The sequence below is a fragment of the Mastacembelus armatus genome, chromosome 19 (genome assembly GCF_900324485.2).
Source record: "Mastacembelus armatus chromosome 19, fMasArm1.2, whole genome shotgun sequence".
NCBI lineage: Eukaryota > Metazoa > Chordata > Actinopteri > Synbranchiformes > Mastacembelidae > Mastacembelus > Mastacembelus armatus.
Window position 1 is genome coordinate 19,181,016 of NC_046651.1, and position 22,068 is coordinate 19,203,083.

The following is a 22,068-nucleotide window of genomic DNA, read 5'->3' on the forward strand; positions in this document are numbered from 1 at the left end:
ATACCACGATGCTTTTTAAAACCAGCCCTGGGTGGAGCAGGTGGACTGGTCCAGACTACCCAGAATGCTTTGTGCTAATTACCTTCATCAGTTCTGAGAGAAGAAGCATGTTTCAGTGAACGGCAGCTCCTGGTTTGTTTCTGTGCAGCAGAAAGTGTTTGCAGCCTCTCGGTGTTTGAAGCTGTGCTTTATTGAAGCTGAGCCGCTGAGGTCAAAGGTCATGGAGGACACGCCAAACAGCCGCCGCCTTAAGAGCTGTCTCTGACACACACTCCACTTTCATCTTCGTGTGTGTGAGCCTCGGTCATTCGCCGCGTGACGGACACTGCAGAACAACAACACACACACACACACACACACACACAGATGAGACTGAACTACAAAGGCTTCAACACCTGAGCTGCTGTGTCCATAACATGCTCACCTGTAATTACCTGGGCAGGAAATAAGTTATTGTTTATGTCTCTGACTGGTCCCTGTGAGCCGCTTCCTGCAAACCATTGATCAGGGCTGAGTGTGTCCGTGTGGTGGAGCTCACGGTCTTCAGTGCTTGAATAATGAAAAATGGAGGCCACAGGTGCAAACAGGAGATTTTGGTCTGGTTTTTGTTGATTTTTGCATTTTGGACTAATTAACCTGAAGGAAAAAGTTTCTGCTGCAGATACAAAAAACTTCAGACACAGAGTTTTGTTTTCCCAGCAGCAGACGGCCGGAGCTCCAGGTGCCATTAATGAGTTTAATTAGCTCAGAAAGCACATAAACCAGAGCAGCCGTCCACCAACAACACTGTCCACCCTCCCCCAGGCTGCTGAGGCCTCGCTGCTGCTGCTGTTCTGGCTCAAACATGGTGTGGGGGCTCTCAGTATGGTATGTGTTTTTTTTTAAACTGGTCCAAACCTTTACTGAAAGTCCAACTCAGGGACAATTAAAGATTTCTTGCTTGGTCCTACAGGATTCTGTGTCTGCTGTTAATCAGCAGTGCTGCTTGTTATCCAGCAACAAAAAGAGGTGAGTTAAAGAACTTTGTGACCCCTGTTTGGCTTTAGGAACCTCCAGAGAGAACAAAGCAGCTAAGAGCAAACTGGTTTTCTTGTTTCCTCGTGGTTCCTCTAAATAATCATTAGACTCTCTGGCCTTTCTCCTTCCTGCATTTCTCTCTTCAGGCATTAAATCCAATTGCATTAACTTTCTCCTTTTATTCTTCTGATGTTCCAGAAGTATGAAAGTCCTGAGACTAGTTTCTCCAGCTAGTTTAAACCACTCATTACTTACTCTCAGGGTTAACATGCAGAAACCTGGTGCAGAACCTGCTAATGTGATTGAGTTCTCTGACTGAGCTGTGTCTTGTCCAGACTACGTGTATCCCTACAAATCTGTCATGGACTCTGGTGGAGCTGCTGCTGGAATCCCGAACCCTCGGTCTAAAGATTTCCGTTCTGTGGTGTCCAAACTGACTGACCAATCTGCCCGAGACCAGCTGCCTGAAACAGACCTCCAGCAGACCAGTCATCCCACTGCAGACCAGATCCCATTTTGGGTTGCACTTCCCAGGGTGTCTATCTTGCCACAGAGTTCTGGGTCAAAAAGGTTCAGTGAAACTTTTGATTCCAGGTCTGATAAATCCTCCAGTTATGCACAACCCCGTTCCCATAGTCTAGACTACAAGAAGGCTGTTGTGAAAATGGCACGGACTGACCCTGTTTTTAGCATCGATGTGGATCCAGACCTGAGCGTGGACGAGGAGGAAGCCAGTCCTGACCATGACACGTCTCCATTTCACCCTCCAGCTGTTGCAGAGAAGATTTTCTGGCTGAGTTACGGACCTTTTCCTTTTGCCAGTGTTCATGGCTTTGGGGGTCATGGATCTGGTCCTTATGAGAACCCGTCTACTGCAGCCTTACCTTGGGACAAGGAGCCTGCAGGAGACTACACCTCAGTCTATGACCTGAGGAACTGGGTGGCCTCTCCTGTCTTGAGCCTCTGGGACTCCAATGTCAAGTTGCACCAGATTGTGAGTGAGATGGTTCCTCTTCCCCCTCCACACAGCCACGCTGTAAACTGGTTCCAGCAAGCAGAAGAAGCCCCGCACGGTCGCCACGGCCACAACCAACCGCGATCTTTGCCTTCACTGCAACAGCAACAAGCAGGTTTCTACCAGGGTGCAGGTCCAGAGGGACGGTTCTGATGAGGTACAATACAAACTGAGGTCTGGGCTGATTAATGGTGGTTTGATCACAACTAACTCATGGTTTTCTTGTTTTGCAGGATGAACCTGGATCCTGAAACATTTGCATGAAGTAAAAAGTGTTTAATAAAAAAACAAATGAACTTTTTATTGTCTGCAGCTAATGGGCAGGACCCTCTTAGATCAGGGTGGAGTGGGGGGAGGTGGTGAATTGGTATCTTCCAGCTTATGATTGGCTTTAATGTTGGAGCTGAAGGGTTTGGACAGTTCACTTTTTAAAATTTACCCAGAATTCACAGCCAATTAGTCCCATTTTTAACTTGCTCAGTGAACGTCCGTCTGTCCTTCAGCTCTGACAAGCCTGGCGGTGCAGGTCCTCTCCACTGCAGGTTTTAAGATTACAGCACATCCATGTTGGTTTGCTGTCCTCACTACTGCAGCATCCCTTTGCGTCACTAAAGGTAATGTCAGGTCAAACAGGTTGATCAGGAGAAGCTGCAGGGCAGCAGCAAATGTCCTGTGTTATCTGAGGAGCCACCTGTCAGATGCTGCTTTGGGAAAACATGACTAAAATCCATTAGTCTGGACTATTTCAGTTTGAGGGTTTTAATTAAACTCTTCACTAACCTTCCTACCTGCTGGTGTCAGCACCGGTTTGGTCGGGCCGACTCCTGCAGACTCATCCTGTGCAGAGATCAGTCTGCAGGTTCATTAGCATCCACAGGAAACATCTGAAATGTCCCTTCACTTTTGGCCTTTGGGCCCCCAGTCCTGAGGCTCACTGGGCTGAGGAAGGCCAGCTGGGTTCCAGCTTTAATTGGTCTAAACCTTTTGAGGTTCCTGATGACGTGTCGGAGAATAATTGGAGATCTGTCAGAAAACTGGTTAGAGATGGAAAAGAACAAATCACTTGTCATGAAGCTACAACGATGGTGCAAAAACTCAGATGTTCAGCAGGTGTGAAGTTCCTTTAAACACTGTCCAACCAATTAGTCTCTTTTTAAAAATCATGGAAGTTTAGTAGAAACAGGAAACAGCACTTCAAGTTACACCAACTTTATTTCTCTGAAGCAGGAACTGAAATCATGGTTCTTTTTCTGATGATATGGAAATCTGGTGTCGTAGAAGACCACTGGGTGGTGAAGAAGCTCATGCTGATGGAAAACTAAACAAATATCAGAAGGCAGATGGATTTGTCTGACAGGTTCCTCTCAAGGCCAACATTTTGAGAGGGGCAGCTAGTTTGGAAGTTTCCTAGACAAAGTTGTTTCCTGCTCTCATGTCATCTGAGGTAACATCCAATGAACTTCATGGTTGGACATTTTCCTTTTTCAAACACTGTGGGGACCAAAGGTGTAAACAAACAGGCCCATTTCTCCTCAGTCAGTTTGCAGCCTGTGAGGTGTTTACTGCCCCCCCCCCCCACCACCACATGCAGCTGCTGCTCCGTGCATCAGTGCCCATTAACGTCACGTTACAGACGACAGCAGAAGAGCTCACAGCAGCACAGCGGTCGGAGCACATTTACATACATGACAGTCATTGGTGCTTTTGCTCCTCTGTAGGTTTTACAGTCTGTGTTTCTAAGTCTGACGCTGCACCTGCACTGGGTTTACTGGGAAACCTTTGGATATTAAGGCGGAACCTGGTGGATTTAGGAGCTGAGTGGTATTTTTTTAGGATTCAACATTAAGACTGGAGACACTTGGTGAACAGGTTATTGACAGTCGGTTATATTTCTGTCAATAACAATCAATAATAGCGACTGTCAATAACCTGTGAGTCCACAGTGTTTTACCGAATCTGTCACTGAATGTTCGAAGAGTTGTTGTTCCACAAACCAGGAAAACTAGAGTTTCTCCTAAATTCATTACCACGAGCAGCCAAACGAGCTGTGGAGCAGGTGACATGAAGTTAATACTGGTCTGACACAACCATGTGGAATAAACACATTCAGACCTTGTCGTGTTGTGGAATTATTGATCATCATTAAAATATTAACCAGCCATTAAAGTGAGGAATCAGCTCGTCAGGCTGCCTCAGAAACGCTCTTCACATTAGAAATGACAATAAACCCACATTACAAAAACAATTATGCACAACAGCTTCATAAAACTAAACGAATACTTCACCTCGTTAGGCCGTTGCCAGGCAACACACTGTTTATGGAAAAGTCTGTCAGAAGGAGGAAGTGCTCGCTCTTCAGAGAGGATGAGTCACGTTCATCCAATCAGCAGATTTCTGTCAGTGACATCTGGATTGTTCTCGTGTCGTATCCACCCAAATGACTTTATTTTGAAAAACGTACGAGCGGCCAACGTGAAGACCGTGGGTCCAAACCCAAAACTCTGCTGCCGTGAAACAGACTCATCCTTTCTCAAAGTGCTGTGCCCTGAAATCACTGGACCATAGTGTTTTAGTGAGAAAGAGACTAAATCAAGTCACGATACAACCTGTGGTTAATAAATAAAGTGCATACAACAGAAAATAGAAGAAACAGTAGAAAAAAAGTCCTGCATGCAGTTAGTGAAGCGAAGGCTCAGCTGGGAGGATAAGATGAGCGCTCTTCTTCTGCACCTTCTTCAGCCGTCTGCAGAGGACTCGGGCTTCACGATCTGGTAGGTGATCAGGTACTCTGGATAGGCCTGTGGGCAGCACAGAGGCGTTCACTGACCCTCGGAAACATCAAAACTACTTCTTCCTTCTCAAGATCAAATTAGAAAAAGCTCAGTGAAAACAAACATCTAAGATTAAAACGCTGATGATCTTTTTTTCAGTCAACTCAGATGTTTTGGTTTGTTTTCTGCAGGACAGGACACGACCTGTTTCTGTATCAGATCTAATCGTCAACATGGTTTTATGGCTGAGTGAAGTTTTAATGACCCCAGTTCCTTTTCATCTTCTCCGTCCTGCTGCAGAAATGATCTCTAGAGCCGAGCGCCACATGTAATTTGGCTCAGTAACAGCGGCGCTGATTGCTGGAGTGGAGCTCTGTTCGTGCCAGACGGTGAAGTGCCACTTCACCACAAGACGTTACGAGTCCAAGCTGCTTTCTGAGCCCACACAGTGACTACCTGTGACCAGACTTCAGACTGAGACCACAGACTAAGTCACTGTCCTGGCTCTACAGAACCATAATAATAATAATACCATAATACTGAAATTCTACCAGGTCCCATTGGTCAGGACCATTTCTGGTTTCTCTAATATAAATATAATATTAGCAGTGTCATCACTTTAAAGGTTTAAAAAGAAGGAGAAATGACCCGACGAAGCAGGAAACATCATCATTAATATTTTTATTATGTCTCTGATTAGAGAAACTAGAACCTCACGTGTGGCAGCTGCTGACCTGCTCTCCTCTGTAGATGACGTACTCGGCCAGAGCCAGGCCGTTAACGCTCGGCCTGCCGGTGACGGAGTGGTGGCCCGGCGGAGAGTGAGCCATCTTCATGGCGCTGAACTGCAGGAAGGATTTTCCCAGAGTCACCCTGCAGAACAACAGGTGCCTGGGAGGAGGCCAGCACGAAGAGTTACTGTAGTACTCAGCTCCTCTACTGCAGTAACAGTAGTAACAGCACAGTACCATCATCCAAACGTACTTGAAGTATCCAAAGTAAAAGTAGTCATTGTGCAGTATCAATAAAGTTTGATGATTAGACTGTAGTTTGTATAAAGTTATCAGATAAATGTAGAGCAGTAACAACACACAGGACCTGATGATGACGATGATGACGATGATGACGACGATGATGATGATGTTTTACCTGCTGCACTAAGTGAGGTAAGAGTGTGAGGCAGTGCACCTGTGGCAGACGTAGCATGAGCGGTCTTTGTGCAGGGGGCAGCCCGTCCCTCCTCCGATCCCGTACACGTACTGGTTACTCTTGGACGAGTTCTCTGCAAAGTAAATCCCGGCCCCGAACATGCCGCCGATGTAGGCGTGGCGCTCGTCGAAACCTTTATGGATGATGGCGTTGACAAAGGGAGACCCTGGGAGGGACAACACGTACCATCAGTAAAAAAAAAAACTACCACAGTAATAAATTAATTATAGAACCATCACTAGCAGTAAGTAGTCCCACTGCAGCCTGACTACAGTCAGACACCACGGCTGCAGTGGTTCTTTGGGCCTGCTGCTGTCCGGACCGTGGAACAGCATGCGCTCGTTGGAGTGGTTGTGGTTCTCCTCCGACACCTCCTTCCTGCGGTGGCTGTACCTCTCCCACAGCTTCTTGTTGCAGACCTTCTGGATCTGAAACACAGGGAGACATTTGAAAAGCCCGTCTGCTCAGTCGGACTGAGTCCGGCACAGTTTGGACAGAAAATATTTCCTGCTCTGGTTCAAATGTCACTAAAAGCAGTTAAAGGGAAAATGCACTGAATGTTTGCAGTGAAAACAACGTCACCTTGACCAGACCGTATCTGCTGAAGACTCCTCCGGCATGGCCGCCGTCTCTGTGCTCCCTGATCGTGCTCTGCATCTGGTCGACACCAAACAGGGTTATTGTTATTATTAGTATTAGTAGTAGTAGTAGTAGTAGTAGTAGTAGTAGTATTATTAGAGAAGTACCTCTTCCTCAACTGACTGGAACTCCTTGTCATCGGCCGCAAGGTCGATCAAGATCGTGCCACTGTTGGTTGTGTTCAGCGTCAGGTAGGGGTTCAGGCCTGACACACACACACACACACAGTCACACACACAGTCAGATCACAGCAGCCTGCTCCATTAACCCTTTGTCCTATTGATGCAAAAGTCAGGAAAACCTGCAGCCCGACGTGTGTGTGTGTGTGTGTGCTCACTCTGCGGCCCACTCAGCAGCCTCTCCACCCCCTTGATGACCTTGTGTCTGTGTCCGTAGGCGTCGACGCCGATCTCCTTCAGCTCGTGGTGACCCATGTCCACCAGCACATCCAGGGTGATCTGCACGCACACACGCACACACACACACACACACGTTTTGTCTATACCTGTGAGGACACTCATTGACAGCCCAACCCAAACCTGCTTCTACCCTGAACCCTAAAACCAGATCTGAACCCTAAGTCAGGTCTTTGAAAAATCTGCAGCAGAGCATCGATGTCTCACCTGCTCTCTGGCGAAGATCTCCAGAAGATGCTCCAACCCCAGGTTCTTCAAGAACTGACAGATACTGAGCTCAGCTCCTGGAACCACACAGACATTTCACTGCACCAAACTTCTCAAACCAAATACAATCTAATCATCAAACTTTATTGATCCTATTTGTTTCTAACTGCCCATCATCATCATCATCATCACGCACCTTCCTCTTTCTTCTCAGGGCCCAGCGGCTCCTCAGCCGTCAGCAGCCGTGACATCTCAGGAAACGCAGACCAGGATGAAGATGGTGGTGGTGGCGAAGACGAGGAGCTGGGACAAGAATTGGCAGCGGCGGTGGCGTTGGCAGTATCCAATGGATTGGTGTCAAGACCAGAGGAGGAAGATGAGGAGAAGGAAGAGGAGGGGAGGAGGAGAAGGGGAGGAATAGGGCAGGAGGAAGAGGAGAGAAGTGGCGGGACCACGGTGATGGGTGGAGAGCCAGAAGCTGACGCCGCAACGCTGATGACCTGAGGTTTATAACAGCCGGGGAGGGCAGAGGGAGGCATCGCTGCTGTTAGCAACGCCCGGACATCATCAGCCTACAGGAGGAGGAGGAGGAAGAGGAGGAGGAAATAAGCAGAACAAGTAAAGAATGAAAAAGGATGGAGAAGGAAGGAAAGAGGAAAAACAGGTAACCCTGTAAGCTTATGTATGTTTTATGGTGGACTGTCCCTTTAAGGCAGCATGGGACGCACCGTGACCACGTCCAGCGGCGACTGCCCTTCCTGGTTTCTGAGGGTGGGGTCAGCTCCATGAGCCAACAGGAGGGCGCAGAGCTGGGTCCTGCCCTTCTGAGCTGCCTCGTGCAGAGGCGTGAACGCCCACTTATCGGTGGCGTTCACGCAGGCGTCATACTTGATGAGGAGAGCCGCCACGTCCACGTGCTGGAGGACACAGAGAACCAGATCGGAGGTAAAGGTCCCTCAATCATCAGATATTTCCTGACCGTTGTTGTTTCGGTTCAGTGTCAGACGCACCGACATCAGATGTGATGGGTGAAAGGAGGAGAGGAGGAGCTGAGAGAAAGAACGGGCGAGGTGGAGGAGAGCGAGGGATGAAGAGATGATGATGGTTGGATCTCTTCAGTGTGTTTTAATCAACTGGTCTGCCTGGACAAGAGGCCTGGAGATGAGGAGGGAATGTGTGTGTGTCCACTTTGTGTCTCTTCAATCATCAGCTCATCAACCGGAGGCCACGGTGACTAAGTGTGTGTGGGTAAAGAGTCCAGAGCAGCTCTCCTGCCTGAATTCATTTCAACAAACTTTATTAGCTGAATTAGCTGATCAAGCTTCTCCACGCCGCCTCGTCCACCCGGACGAGGAAAGAGTCTGAATCCGGTATTACATCAGGCTTGTCTCTTTTCTCGTATGGAAATTCATTTACCTTTCAGTCACCTGTGTGTATTTGACTCTGTGTGTGTGTGTGTGTGTGTGTGTGTGTGTGTGTGTGTGTTATTCCAGCCTCACCCCATAGGAGGCAGCATTGTGCAGGGGAATGAGTCCTCCTTTGTCCTGAGAGTTGACCTCAGCTCCGTGCTGCAGCAGGTACTCAGCCACCTCCAGGTTATTATAGCCCGCTGTAACACACACACACACACACACACACACACACACACACACAGCACCTTACTTACAGGTAACACTGATCTGTGTCTGCGTAGTGCTGGGGTATGATGGATCAGGTGTGTGTTCTGGTACCAGCCAGGTGGAGCGGCGTGGAGTGTCTCCCCTGTGTGTCTCGGCAGTTGACGTTGTCTTGGGTGCAGAGTTTCTTCACTCGGGCCAGGCAGCCCTTCTTGGCGGCGTCCAGCAGGGCGGCGTCGCCCCGCAGCAGGTCCTGGATGTCCGTGTCGGAGTCCTTCACCAGATCCAGAGGAGTGTTACCATCCCGGTTCTTCCGGGCCGGATCGGCGCCGTGCTGGGTACAGGAGATCAGATGAAACTTCACTGACAACAAATCCTCAGCTCCTCGACGTCACTGACGTCTGCGTGTACCTGCAGCAGGAGTTTACAGATGTCGTATTTGCCCTTGGCCGCAGCTTCATGCAGAGGCGTGAACCTCCACAGGTCGGCCACGTTGACCACGGCACCGTGAAGGACCAGCAACTCAGCCACCTCATAGTGACCGTATGAGCAGGCGTTATGGAGCGGAACCAGGCCTCTGAGGGACAAAGCAGCGAGACCCACACCAACAAAACCAACTTAATAAAAGGAACAACAGAGATTAGAAATAATCCTGAATCCTGCAGCAGGAACATTCACCGTCCTTCCACCTTCCTCACCCTTTGTCTTTGGCGTGTACGTCGGCTCCGTGGTGCAGCAGGAACTGGACGACAGACAGTCGGTTGTAGCCGGCGGCAAAATGCAGCGGCGTCGACTGTCGACCCTCCACATCCCTGCAGTTCACGTTCTGCACTGTACAGAGCTTCTACAGGGGGCGAGAGACACCGATGGACAGTGTGAACAGAGAGAGAGAGAAACTTTATCATCCACCAATATTTAAGTGTCAGCAGAAGTCAGTGATTGTGGAGCTAAGACCTGCCCTGTGGTATGGAAATAAAGTGCACACAGCAAACTGTGCACGTAGCCTCGTTACTTTCCTGACGTGCACACCTGAGCGCTGATCCAGGGTTGGATTCAGCAGAACTGTGGTCAGGGACATGCTCCATGGGAGACACCAAACATGTGAAACCATGATGAAGCCTGTATGTTCCTGCATCTCAGGTCTTAGAACAGTAGAACAACAACACAGGAACATAACCTGAGGGAGCAGGTTAAGACGTTAGCCAGCCAACATGATCAGCCAGCAGAACAGGACCAGGCGGATCCGTTTTCAGTAGCTAGAAAGTTTTAAAAAAGACCAAATTAAAGATTTTTTCCTATAAAATCTAAACCCACCTTGACAGTTTCCAGATCTCCTGTTCTGGAGGCTTCCAGCAGCTGTCGGTCCACTTCCGAGTTCCCGATCAGGACTCCTGCTGACAGATAGAGACCCTCGTTGAAAAACGATCACAGCTCAAGATAATAAAGACTATTAGCCAGACGTATGTGGACGGTCTGTGGTTTGAAATAAATCAGTTTGATAACCGTAACAGCCCGTCACCACCCACCCTGCAGTATCTCCTGCAGGCTCTCGTCCCCCAGCCGTGAAGGTGAGTGTCCCTGCAGCGACATCAGCAGCGGGTCACAGCCGGCGGTCAGCAGCAGTCTGCAGGTCTGCAGGCGTCCGCTGTGGGCTGCTCGATGCAGCGGCGTCTGGCCCAGGTGGTCCATGGCGTTCACCTGGAAGAAGGGAAACCGGAAGGGGGGTTGGACCCGAGACGCTGAAACCAATTCAGGCTTTAGCACAGACAGGTGTTAAGGCTTGTTCTCGACAGGTTACGACCTTCGCTTCATGTTTGACCAGAACCTTGATGACGTCGTTGTGGCCTTTCTCTGACGCCAGGTGGAGAGGGGTCAGCAGGCTGAGGGAAAAACAAGAGTTTTCTTTTAAACACTGTGTTCACCTGTAAAAACAGGCCCCGCCCATCACACCTGTCAGTACTCACTCTTTAGTCTTCGCGTTGACGTTGGCTCCTTTCCTCAGCAGAAGTTCACACACTTGTTTCCTCTTCGGGTACGGAGACGCAGACGCACAGTGCTGGACACATGGACACAGACGATAATAAGTAAACACTCAGCTCAGGGAGCAGAATCCATGGTGATCCAAGGTGAAGCATCTTTCAGTCAGTCAGTCAGTCAGTCAGTCAGTCAGTCAGTCAGTCAGTCAGTCAGTCAGTCAGTCAGTCAGTCAGTCAGTCAGTCAGTCAGTGATCGAGAGACGCCGACTTTTCTCTGATCAGTCATCCTGCTGTGCTACACAACAACACGTCACTCCTACCAGCACGGTCTCCTGAGTGTGCGGGTGTTTGAAGCCGATGGTCTCCAGGCTCAGGTGCTTCTTGACTCGAGCCAGGTCGGCGTCTCTGGCCGCCTGCAGCAGGCTGTGACCTCTGAACTCATCTGTCAAAGATCCAATCAGATCACAGAGCAGGGTCAGGAACATAAACAACTCTGACACCTGATTGGTGCTTGATAAAGAGGCTCAGAGAGTCTGGGTTAGCTTTACAAAGTGGCCCCCATAAAACCAGCTGATGTGACTCAATGAGTTCTGGTCCACGTCGTGACGTCAAAGCAGAAATAAACATGCAACAGTAAAACTGATCATTGGGACCTACAGGCCAGTCGCTCCTTCAGCTGCGAGGTTGGGGCGAGGTCCAGGGAGCTTTTATTGTGACAGTTCAGGAAGGTGGGGTCGGCTCCGTAGCTCAGCAGGAGAGAACACACCTGTGCACAAACACACAGGTGGCTTTAACCTGGTTTTATTATTACTCACTGTGTTGTTGAGAAATGAGATGTCATCCAGTTTGAAAGTGCAGAGATAGTGGGGCCTCACGGACAAAACGCTGAATGAAATAAATGTCAAAGAAGAAGAAGTGCAGTAACTCCTGGAATCAGCCTGAGGACATTCTGCCGTCACATCGGCAGGAATACAACAGCAGGACATGAATAAATAAACTTCACTTCATATTATCAGGGCAGCCATTAGAACCAGCTCTAACTTCGTACTTTACCTCGACGCGGTTTTTGGAAGCAGCTTCGTGCAGAGGAGTGAACTGCCACAGGTCCATGGCATTAACACAGGCTCCGTGCTGACACACACGCGCACGCACACACACACACACACACACACACACACCAAATAGTATTAGTGTGCAGCCATGAAAGTAGCGGTGCAGTGCCCCCTAATGGCCACTCGGTGTTACTGTGTTTTCTTTTTGATTCTAACTGAACCTTCACATGTAGGAAACAACAGGAAACGATGCACATGTGATCCAGGATTGGGGTTTTGTAATTTGACTGACAGAACTTTTCCTACTGTTGCTGCTTCACATTAAAACACTGTAACTGGACTAATACAGGGGGCTTTTATTGTGAAGATGCCACAGGAAACGTGGTGGTGTTTGCACAGCAGAAGCTGAGACAGCCAGCTATCAGACTTATTGCAGATTTGTTTTTATAACCCAAAGACAATAATCCGTACATGTGGTCCCCAGAGTCTGGATGAGAAGAGCCCTCTCAGCAAACACCATCAGGACGCACAGACACCTAAAGGACTCTCTATATTTAGACTAGAGGAAAACAATCTGTAGCTGTGCTCACCTTCACCAGCAGCTCCGTGACTTCATAGTGACCATATGAACAGGCGTTATGAAGAGGAACCAGATCCCTGAGACACACACAACACACTCTGTTAATACGTCCACTAACGTCCGTCTGAACGCCGCCCACCATTTTATATTTATAAAAGTGTTTATACACATAGGAAGACAGATATACTGACAGATAAATAATGATACTAACGCTATCTCTCCACACACCCACACACACACACACCTACCCCTTGTCCTTGGCGTGCACGTCAGCGCCGTGCTGCAGTAACAGCTGAACAGTCTTGACCCGGTTGTAGCCCGCTGCCAGGTGTAAAGGTGTCGACTGAAACAACAACACACTGATGAACACACACTCAGGACCGTCAATCGATCAGTCTGATCATAATCAATCACACATTTCAATATGATACACCTGTTTTCTCTGTCACTGTTCAGCTACTCTGCTGTTCACCTGATGCCTGATGATAATAAAAGCTTCCTGTACATCAACTGTTCATTTATGTGACTGGACAGACACCGACACATCTGAGGACACAAATCCAGCACTTGGTCTGGTTCTGGTTTCATGCAAAACACCTATTAAAGAAATAACCAACACATTTATAGTGAATGTGTGTGATTAGCTCTGTTCGCTAATGAAACATCAGGCTGTGTTTAGTCCAGCTCACCCTTCGCCCATCGCTGGCGTGACAGTTCACGTTGAGCGGCGTCAGCAGAGACATCAGCTTCTCCTCGTTCCCGCTCCTGTTGGGACAGCAGCATCACGTTTGGACCGAGCCCGTCATAACCTGTGACCGTGCAGCTCAGATCAGATCAAAATCAGCTGGGAACAGAAACCCGAGGGCCTGTGGACAGAAACAACACCGTACCTGGCACTTTCCAGCAGCTCATCCTTTCTGTATTCACCTGAAACAGAAAAAACATGTTCCAGTCCATCAGTCAAACTAAGCGCCTGGTCTGCTGGGGTTGTGAGGACCACTCAACTCTTCCTCACCTGTCAGCACGGCTTTGGTGGACGGTTCTGCCAGATCCAGAGCGGTTCTACTGTCCGTGTTCCTGACGGTCGGCTCAGCACCGTGCTGCAGCAGCACTACACACAGATACGAGCCCTTCAGTTAAATGGAGTCAACAGTAAATCATCATTTATTTGTTGATCTTGTTTTGTATTATATTATTATTGAATCTGCAAAATAAGTAAACCAACAGTCAAATAAAGTACAGGACTTAGTTTGTGTGTCTGGTACCTATGCACACGTCGATCTTGCCCTTGATGGCTGCCTCGTGGAGAGGAGTGTAGTTCCAGTTGTCTCGGGCGTTTGCGTCCGCCCCGTGGTGCAGCAGGAGACGCACCACCTGCACAAAAACGACGGGACAAAGAACAGAAAGGTCTTTGGGGTTCGAGGGGAAATGTATTATTTCACAGCCTGGTTTAAATCCAGAGGTGCCTGTGGGGCAGTGTACCTCAGCGTGGCCGAAGGAGCAGGCGTTGTGGAGGGATATCAACCCCCCGTCGTCCCTGGCGTAGACGTTGGCTCCGTTCTGGAGAAGGAAGTCCACCACATTTTTACGACCAAAACCTGTAGAGCCAGAGACAAACAGCTGAGCCACAAATCATATCTGTCAGCTGTGTGGTTTATTGTTCCCGTCTTTGTGCCTCATCGGGCTCACGGTGAATTATTCAGCGGTTTACAGGAAGGCAGAGCTGAGGTGGCTGACGAGGCTTCACGGAGACACAGCAGCTTCAACACTGAAACTATGAAGGTGGAGAAGATTTTTTATGTGGGTGTGTTTTGATTTCACTGCCTAAAAAAAGGACTTGGAGCATGATCCAGTGGCTCCATGGTCAGGTGGAAGCAGCTGGAGGACTGGAGGGGTCACCACCCACACGGCCCTGATGATGAAGATGAGACTGGTGTTTAGCTGCATGCCAAGCTCAGCAGCACTAAAGACTAAAGAGCAAACTTTCCTTCTGAGGCGCCAAACTGACTTCAGCCAAGCACAAGCTGCTTGAAATCTCCACTAACTGAGGAAGCACCGACCCCCTGCACATTTCACCCTGTTCACTGTGGGAGGAAACGATTCGAACAGTGTTCGACATTTATCGCCAACAACGGGACTAACAGGACTTTTCATGCATTTGTCCCAGCAGAGATCCTAGATGGATCTGATCCTGGGCAAAGGTGGATCACAGATCAGTAAATCTCACCTCCTGACTGTGTCTCACCTGCAGCAAAGTGCAGCGGCGTGGACTTCCTCCCCGCTGTGTCCCGACTGTTCACGTTCTCTGCAGTCACCAGTTTCCGAACTCGCTCCAGGTCTCCGCTCCGACAGGCCTCGAACAGCTCCCTGTTGGTCTCGCCGCTAGGCTCCACCACCTCCGCCACCACGGGCCCCGGGGACACGGCTCCGCCCCCGAGACCGGACACTCCCGAACACCTCCGGCCGGACAACATAGACAGAGGCGAGCGGCCTCGTCCCAGCTTCAGGCTCCCACTTCTGGAGAGTGTGGAGTGAGCACAGCAAGCGGCCGAACCCCAGAAGTCTGCAGCCGCTGAGGCCATGCAGGACAACGGGCCCCCGGGGACTAGTGGGGAGACAAGAACCAGACAGAGAGGTCATTGGGACGTCAGGAATCATTATTGAGAAGACAATTATTTATCAACAATTTAAGAGTTTCTCATTTTTCTGACTGTGTGAGGTTTGATAAGACCAGTGTGTTATAAACAAACAACCACAGAACAAAACCATCTGTGACGTCACCTGTTTCTACCTGAGCCCCGCCCAGCTCATTACATAACTAAACCTGTGTTTAACTGGTGGACCCGGGGCCTTTCTGTGTGGAGTCTGCATGTTGTCCCTGTGTCTGTGTGGGTTTTCTCCTCCCACAGTCCAAACTCATGCAGGTCAGGATTAGGGTCTGAACCCAGGTGGACCTGGGGCCTTTCTGTGTGGAGTCTGCATGTTGTCCCTGTGTCTGTGTGGGTTTTCTCCTCCCACAGTCCAAACACATGCAGGTCAGGATTAGGGTCTGAACCCAGGTGGACCCGGGGCCTTTCTGTGTGGAGTCTGCATGTTGTCCCTGTGTCTGTGTGGGTTTTCTCCTCCCACAGTCCAAACACATGCAGGTCAGGATTAGGGTCTGAACCCAGGTGGACCCGGGGCCTTTCTGTGTGGAGTCTGCATGTTGTCCCTGTGTCTGTGTGGGTTTTCTCCTCCCACAGTCCAAACACATGCAGGTCAGGATTAGGGTCTGAACCCAGGTGGACCCGGGGCCTTTCTGTGTGGAGTCTGCATGTTGTCCCTGTGTCTGTGTGGGTTTTCTCCTCCCACAGTCCAAACACATGCAGGTTCGTTGGTTGGTGACTAAAAATTGTCTGTAGGTGTGAATGTGAGTGTGTGTCTGTCTCTGTGTGTCAGCCCTGTGATTGGCTGCTGACCTATCCAGGGGGGACCCACCTCTCACCCACTGCATGCTGGGATTGGCTCCAGGATAATGGATGGATGAAACAAATTGCTTTGAAATAAACAAACAATAATGCTAGTCAGTAGAAAGAGGAATTATTTCTGTACATTAATGATAATGATTCAGTTTTTAGGTAAATGTGGTGCAGTAAAAATCTCTCCTGAAATGCAGTCGGGGCCTATAAAGTAGCAGGAAATACAAACAATCAAGTATTTCCACATAGTACTTGCAGTACAGTACAACAAAACACCTACAGTAACGTGAGAAGCCCATGTATTGAAAGAATATTGGCTGTGAATCGCAATAACTAATAGTAAATACTAAAAGATTAACACAGGAATATAAATATACTTATTTATATGTATTTCTATGGAGGTGGAAATACCGTAAAGCACAGTATAGCGCCACACGGTTTAAATATAATGTTAACATTATAATAGAAGGTGCGTTAAAATCCTTCCAGGGGGACCCGTGATAAGAAGAGCAGGCCTCAGTGGACTCACCGGAGACACCGCAGCGATACTACAGCTGTTTACTGGCCTTGAATGGATGAAACACTCCCCGATTGGAAGCGCACAGGCTCCGCTCCTCCATCCTCCGCCTACTCCAGGAGCGGGTTGATCCGGATCCAGGCTCAGACCGGAGGAAAGTCTTCATAAAACGAACGTAAAAACGCAGATTTGCTCCTCAGAGACGAGATGAACCTGCTGGAGAAAAGGAGGAGGGGCGGCCACCCGCCCCCCTGAAACACGCACAAAGGAGGGCTTCATTTGTCAACCTGGCACCGCCCGAGTGGGTGGAGATAGGCTTCTGTCCACAGATGTTGACATTCTCCACCCAATGATAAAGATGAGAAATTATTTGTATTTTATAATTACACATTGTGTCCTGGTATAACCATTAAATAACATGTTTCTTATTTTTGAATCTAATTTGTTCTGATGGGGAAGCGCCGCTGCATCGTGCGCTGTAGCCTATAGAGGGGGCACTGCGCATTGAGTCTGCGCAGGTTTGTGTTTGTGTGTGTGTGTGTGTGTGTGTGTGTGAGCAGATCAACACGCACACGTGTCAGCTACAGCACCCCGGGTAACCTGAACGCACCACCGACGGTCTGGTGTTGCATTCAAGTGCTCCTGCGTGTTTATCCACATTTCTTCTACTTGTGTGTTTCTACTCTGAGACTGAGGGAAACATGAAACCTTTTCCTCCACTGGATTTACTGGTTATTGATCATTTCTGCTCCAACACCTTGACCCGAGCCCTGCAGGTATCGGTTATTGATTTCTTCTGCTCGTTTCTTAGTTTCCCCAGTTTTTCTATCCTCTGATGTCAGTTCTGTCTCTGCTGGTCTGCACTGATCAGTATCAGCTGCACTAATGTGTTCAAGCTTTACGGTGACTAGAAACTGTTCTCTCATTGAAGATATAACTGTGTCTGAGTCGTGACTCTGAGCAAGAGTAAAGTTATTATAGTTCAAACCCTCAGTGTTACATAAAGAGATCAAATCTTATTATCAGCGTTTTTATTATTCAGGCCCTTTCCTGCTGAGGCTGCAGAGACCTTCAGCCTTCACTGGGCCGGGAGAGGATCAGGACTGTGATCACTGAAGTGCACGATCTCTCCACTAGATGGAGCTCATCATACACATCAATAACTTTTCTGTTTCACTGACTGCAGCTTGTTTGGACATTTTCCACCACCAGGACTCAGGGTCACCCAGTCTCATTTTGCTCCACTTGGTCTTGTTTACAGTCTTGTTTATACATTTACAAACACAACACAGTTTGCAGTTAACAAATGTGTGTGTGTGTGTGTGTGTGTGTGTGTGTGCTCGCACAGATGTAATCTAAACCTTAAAAACAGCCAAAAACAAATTATGGAAATCAGAGCAGGCTGAGCTGCTTCCTCCAGTCGTTGCTGTGGACGAGAAGCTCCTCACATGGCTCCGCTGCCTCTGTCAGTCCTCAGGGACTTCAGTTCCTGCTGGGTCGACTGAGTTCCAGAGGACGATGTGGTTTTCTCGCCATCGCTGGCTTCCTGGCCGCAGCGCAGGGCGCGGGGAAGGGAGCTGCACAGGCTCTTCCTGAACAAGGAGCTGGAGAAGACGTAGATGATGGGATCCAGCGCCGAGTTCAGGAAGTTCAGGCACAAAGACACGATGTTGAGCTGGGTGAAGGTGTAGAAGGCGGAGCAGTCCCAGGGGCGGAACGAGCGGATGACCCACACCCCGATGGTGGTCACTGTGGTGGGGAGGAAGCACACCATGAACACCGCCACAATGGCGGCACACACTCGCATCGCCTTTTTCACCTTGTCCGCCTTTCCCATCTGCCTCTCCTTCAGGAACCTGGAGATCCGGATGGTGCAGAACAGCAGCATGGCCAGCGGGATGATGAACTCCAGCACCGTCAGGATCCGGTGCATTGCCACCAGGATGATGATGGCCCGCGATGCCTCTTTGTAGGAGGTGAAGAAGAAGCACTGGGTGTTGTTGCCAGCGATCTTGATGTGGTTGTAAGCCAGCATGGGAACCCGAGGTCCGATCACCAGCACCCACACAAACAGCGACACGTACACAGCCTGCTGCTTGGTCATACGGTTGAAGCGATGGTGAGGGTGCACCACCTGGAACCAGAGGACAGGGACGGTGCAGCATTTAACATCACAGAGCAAAATGTGCCTCTTCCTAGTAATTCTGGACTATCTGCTCATCAGTCCAAAGGCCTCGCAGACCCCAGGACTGTTCCATGTCATTTAGGTCGTAACTTGATTCATTACAATCCTCCATCTCTGTCATGTAGTTAACACACAGAAAACCTGTACTAATGTCACATTATTCCACTGGAGTAGAACTGCAAGGCTGCAACCAGCTGATTGAAAAACAACATGTTTTGTCTGACCTACAGTAAAAAACTAAACTGTGGACTCATTGTCATAGAAAACCAAGACTATAGCCAGGGGTCGTTACCCTCAGGAGGTTCAGGGCTAGGGTTAGGGTTAGGGTTATGTTCAGGGTTAGAGTTAGGTTCAGGGCTCAGATGAGGGTTAAGGTAAGGTTCAGGGTTAGGGTTAGGTTCAGGGTTAGGATGAGGGTTAAGATAAGGGGTGTACCTGAAGTCAGGATGTTGTACCTGGTACGTGGATCCTGTCACAGTAAATGTACTACAGATCTGAAGCGTGGACAGAGAAATACTACAGTATGTTTCTCACCTTGAAGTAGCGATAAATCGCCACCACGGTCATGAGTGCGATGCTGGCCGAGCGGTTGGAAAACATCAGGAACAGGTTGATCCGACACATGCCATCCCCAAACACCCAGTGGCCCCTGAGCAAGGCATCGATCCTCAGCGGCAGACTCACCAGAGCCAGGAAGTCTGCAATGACCAGGTTGAAGAGGAACAGGACATTGGGGTTCCAGGATTTCATCTTAAAGCAGAAGATCCACAGGGCGATTATGTTTCCCAGCAGCCCCAGTATCACATCAATGGTGAGGACTGGGGGCATGATCAAGCCCTCCAGCTGAATCCCAACTGGTGGGCAGCCTCCACCTGCACCCCCTCCACCACCCCCCGGGCTCGGGGTCGTCCAGATTGAAATCTCAGTTTGCTCCATTGGCATTTTGCTGTTGTTAACTTTTATCGGAGAGAACAGAGGAACCAGAGGAACGACGATACAAAACTATTTGATGTGCTTCTATTTAAAGGACCTTTGGTGGTTGAAGGAGAGAAGTGACCACACCAAGGAGAAGGCAGAGATTCAGGAAATTTGCCTCTTCTCCTTTTCACCTTCTTCTTTCTAAATTTGGCAGAAATCTGTGCAACAGAAACAGAGCACACGTTTGTATCTGTACGTGAACCAGTTCCACTTTTTCAAGACCAGATAATGAAGCAATTTGTACAAAACATGCGTCAGCAGCGTCACAGCAGTGACAGCAAGGTTGAAATATCCAACATAAAACATTCAGTCTAATGATGTTACTGCAGATACTCTGCACCTGCATGTGTCATTTAAAGTGAAGTACTGACTCTCAACATGCTACACCAAATAAACCTACAATTAAACACTCTTCAGATACTGAAAATACGAGTTTACCACCAAGCAAATGCTGTCAGAGCTTTAAAATGTGAAAATTAAAAAAGTCTAAATCTTTATCGCATGTAGTCTGAGCTGACCCAAAACAAAGAGTCCTTTATTTAAAAAAACTCACCAGTAATATTAAATTTATTATGATAAAATCTGTGAAAACACATAAATTAATGTTGTAAATGAATTTAATATCCAGGACTCACCAGTCCACGTCTAAGGGAGGATTTCTTTCATGAGGAGCTGGAGGAAGAAATGGATGTTTCACCTTTGTTCCTGTATTTATAACACTGAAAAGAGGATGTTCCTGTGTTGTTGTCAAGCCTGCTGCTCAAGCAGTTATCACACTGCAAGAAAAAGGTTGTGTGTTTGGCCAGAAATCCTGAAGCACATTTCGCAAGATGTTTCACAAGTGTTCTACAGGCAAACATAAAGTCAAGTCGAGTGGACTCAACAGCACCGAGACGTAAGTACAGATACAGCACAGTGAAGAATGACTACACTCTGCTGTCTTAGACTGAATCTGAGATTCACTTTTGTCACAGTCACCATAAAGGCTGCAGCAAAGATAACGTGGGAAAATAAAATAAAATGTCTGTAACATTAACAGCTAACAATCGTCCTCATTGAAGACAAACAGCCGCAGACTTTACCCATCAGTGAAAATGTAAAGTGCTATAATCCCACGATAAACGAAAATGTGCTCATGTTCCTTTAAGAATATTACCTTCCTTCCAATCCCTAAACCTGTTTGCCTTCAAAGCTCAGTCCCAAAAAGCAGAATATTGAACATCAGATGGCTGTTGATTAATGTAGACATGATGCTCGATGCCAATATTCTACTTTTAGATTTTTAAATGCTAGGAACCTTTTAACTGGGCCCCCACACAGACTGAAATGTCTGTCGGTGTGGCTGAGCTCAAACTTAACGAGTCATAAATCTATATTTAACGTCACAGGCGAGTGAAAGACAGAGTTTGTCTGTATAAACTTGTACTAACGTTGTGTTTTCTTCTGTGGTTTCCTGTAACTTGCACACCTGCTGACGTCCTCAGCGCGTCGTAGCCGAGGTCCTGCAGAAAACACAAACCGACACAGAGATTTTGAAACTATTTCCTTTCTGGGGCCAAATGTAGAAACTAGTGAGGAAGTTTTGAAATCACAGGATTTACCTTGTTGCTGTTCAGCATTTGTTATTTCCAGAGCTGATGGTGGGTTTTTTTGGATGATTCATCAGGTTTTCTGAGATTTCACCTTCCCTCTCTCAGGCAGACATCACCCAGTTAAACCTTTAAAGTACAAAGATCACTGCACTGGACACTGACTCAAATGAAGTGGAGGAACGTTTGTACATTTCTAATGAAAATATTTCCCAGTTCAGTTCCTTGTCCTGATCGATCTGTTTGATCACAGAGGCCCGAAGACAGATCCTGGACTTTATTGCCTGGATTTTGTCCTGACCTGCAGAGTCACCTGCACAGGTGTGTACCCTCCTTCAGATTTAAAGGCTCAGGAGGAGGTGAAGTCTGTTTTCTGTATCTGTGTGTTTCCCTTCACCCTGACCTGACCCCAAGTCTAACCAGTTTTTCTAATCTGCTCTCGAGCCTTAGGATCTAAGGGTTTTTGTCCTTTGAGGATGCTAGGGTGCTGTTTTCTGCTGTACTACACCCTAACCCACAATACTGTTACTATCCTGATAGAGAGAGCTCTCACTTTCTGCCCTTCCTCTTTTCATCCGCCTGTTTAATCTCAAGCTTTTGCAGTGATGATTCATCCTGTTGAGTCCTCAGACAAATGAAATGAGAATTTCTCTCTCTCTGTGTTGAATTCAGCTGTTTGCCTGCTCTTAAGAAGCTTCGCTGCAGGTTCCTCACACTGATGTTTATTACGTTTATTTGCTGATGATTGTTGTGTGTGACAGGTGGATGAATATGTGGCCGTCAGCAAAATATCAATTTAGATACGTCTGTTTGATCCAAACTACATCCAGTTTTTCATGTTTA

At 48.2% G+C, this 22,068-nt stretch overlaps 3 protein-coding genes across 7 annotated transcripts in view; all 3 read right to left on the reverse strand.

Moving 5' to 3' along the window:
- The window catches only part of ccser2b (coiled-coil serine-rich protein 2b), a 33,651-nt gene extending 33,410 nt beyond the window's left edge, over positions 1–241 (reverse strand). Inside the window, exon 1 of the mRNA XM_026315134.1 lies at positions 83–241. The gene's annotated coding sequence lies outside the window, so the exon portion shown is untranslated. The remainder of the gene's footprint in view (positions 1–82) is intronic.
- Positions 242–4,295: 4,054 nt separating this feature from the next.
- LOC113135768 (poly [ADP-ribose] polymerase tankyrase-2-like) lies at positions 4,296–16,695 on the reverse strand. Of its 5 annotated transcripts, none has more exons than XM_026316021.1 (32): positions 16,486–16,695; positions 15,976–16,033; positions 14,744–15,103; positions 13,981–14,096; positions 13,764–13,872; positions 13,514–13,609; positions 13,389–13,425; positions 13,188–13,263; positions 12,747–12,841; positions 12,509–12,575; positions 11,920–11,997; positions 11,524–11,632; positions 11,187–11,308; positions 10,855–10,946; positions 10,692–10,770; positions 10,417–10,588; positions 10,205–10,281; positions 9,589–9,734; positions 9,302–9,467; positions 9,005–9,224; positions 8,774–8,883; positions 8,285–8,323; positions 8,003–8,191; positions 7,471–7,846; positions 7,275–7,351; positions 6,989–7,109; positions 6,759–6,856; positions 6,595–6,669; positions 6,335–6,440; positions 5,992–6,178; positions 5,538–5,694; positions 4,296–4,830 (listed from the first exon to the last, which is right to left on the reverse strand). In XM_026316021.1, the coding sequence occupies exons 2-32, from the start codon at positions 15,989–15,991 to the stop codon at positions 4,768–4,770; spliced, it is 3,831 nt and encodes a 1,276-aa protein (XP_026171806.1). In that variant the 5' UTR covers positions 15,992–16,033; positions 16,486–16,695; the 3' UTR covers positions 4,296–4,767. The 5 variants fall into 5 exon arrangements, with proteins under 5 accessions (XP_026171806.1, XP_026171807.1, XP_026171809.1 ...); XM_026316022.1 differs by having other exon boundaries at positions 5,521–5,694; XM_026316024.1 differs by lacking the exon at positions 15,976–16,033.
- Positions 16,696–17,489: 794 nt separating this feature from the next.
- Positions 17,490–20,517, reverse strand: LOC113135772 (hydroxycarboxylic acid receptor 2-like). The gene is made up of 3 exons (XM_026316031.2): positions 20,272–20,517; positions 19,193–19,794; positions 17,490–18,607 (listed from the first exon to the last, which is right to left on the reverse strand). The coding sequence occupies exons 2-3, from the start codon at positions 19,598–19,600 to the stop codon at positions 17,918–17,920; spliced, it is 1,098 nt and encodes a 365-aa protein (XP_026171816.1). The 5' UTR covers positions 19,601–19,794; positions 20,272–20,517; the 3' UTR covers positions 17,490–17,917.
- Positions 20,518–22,068: the final 1,551 nt, after the last annotated feature.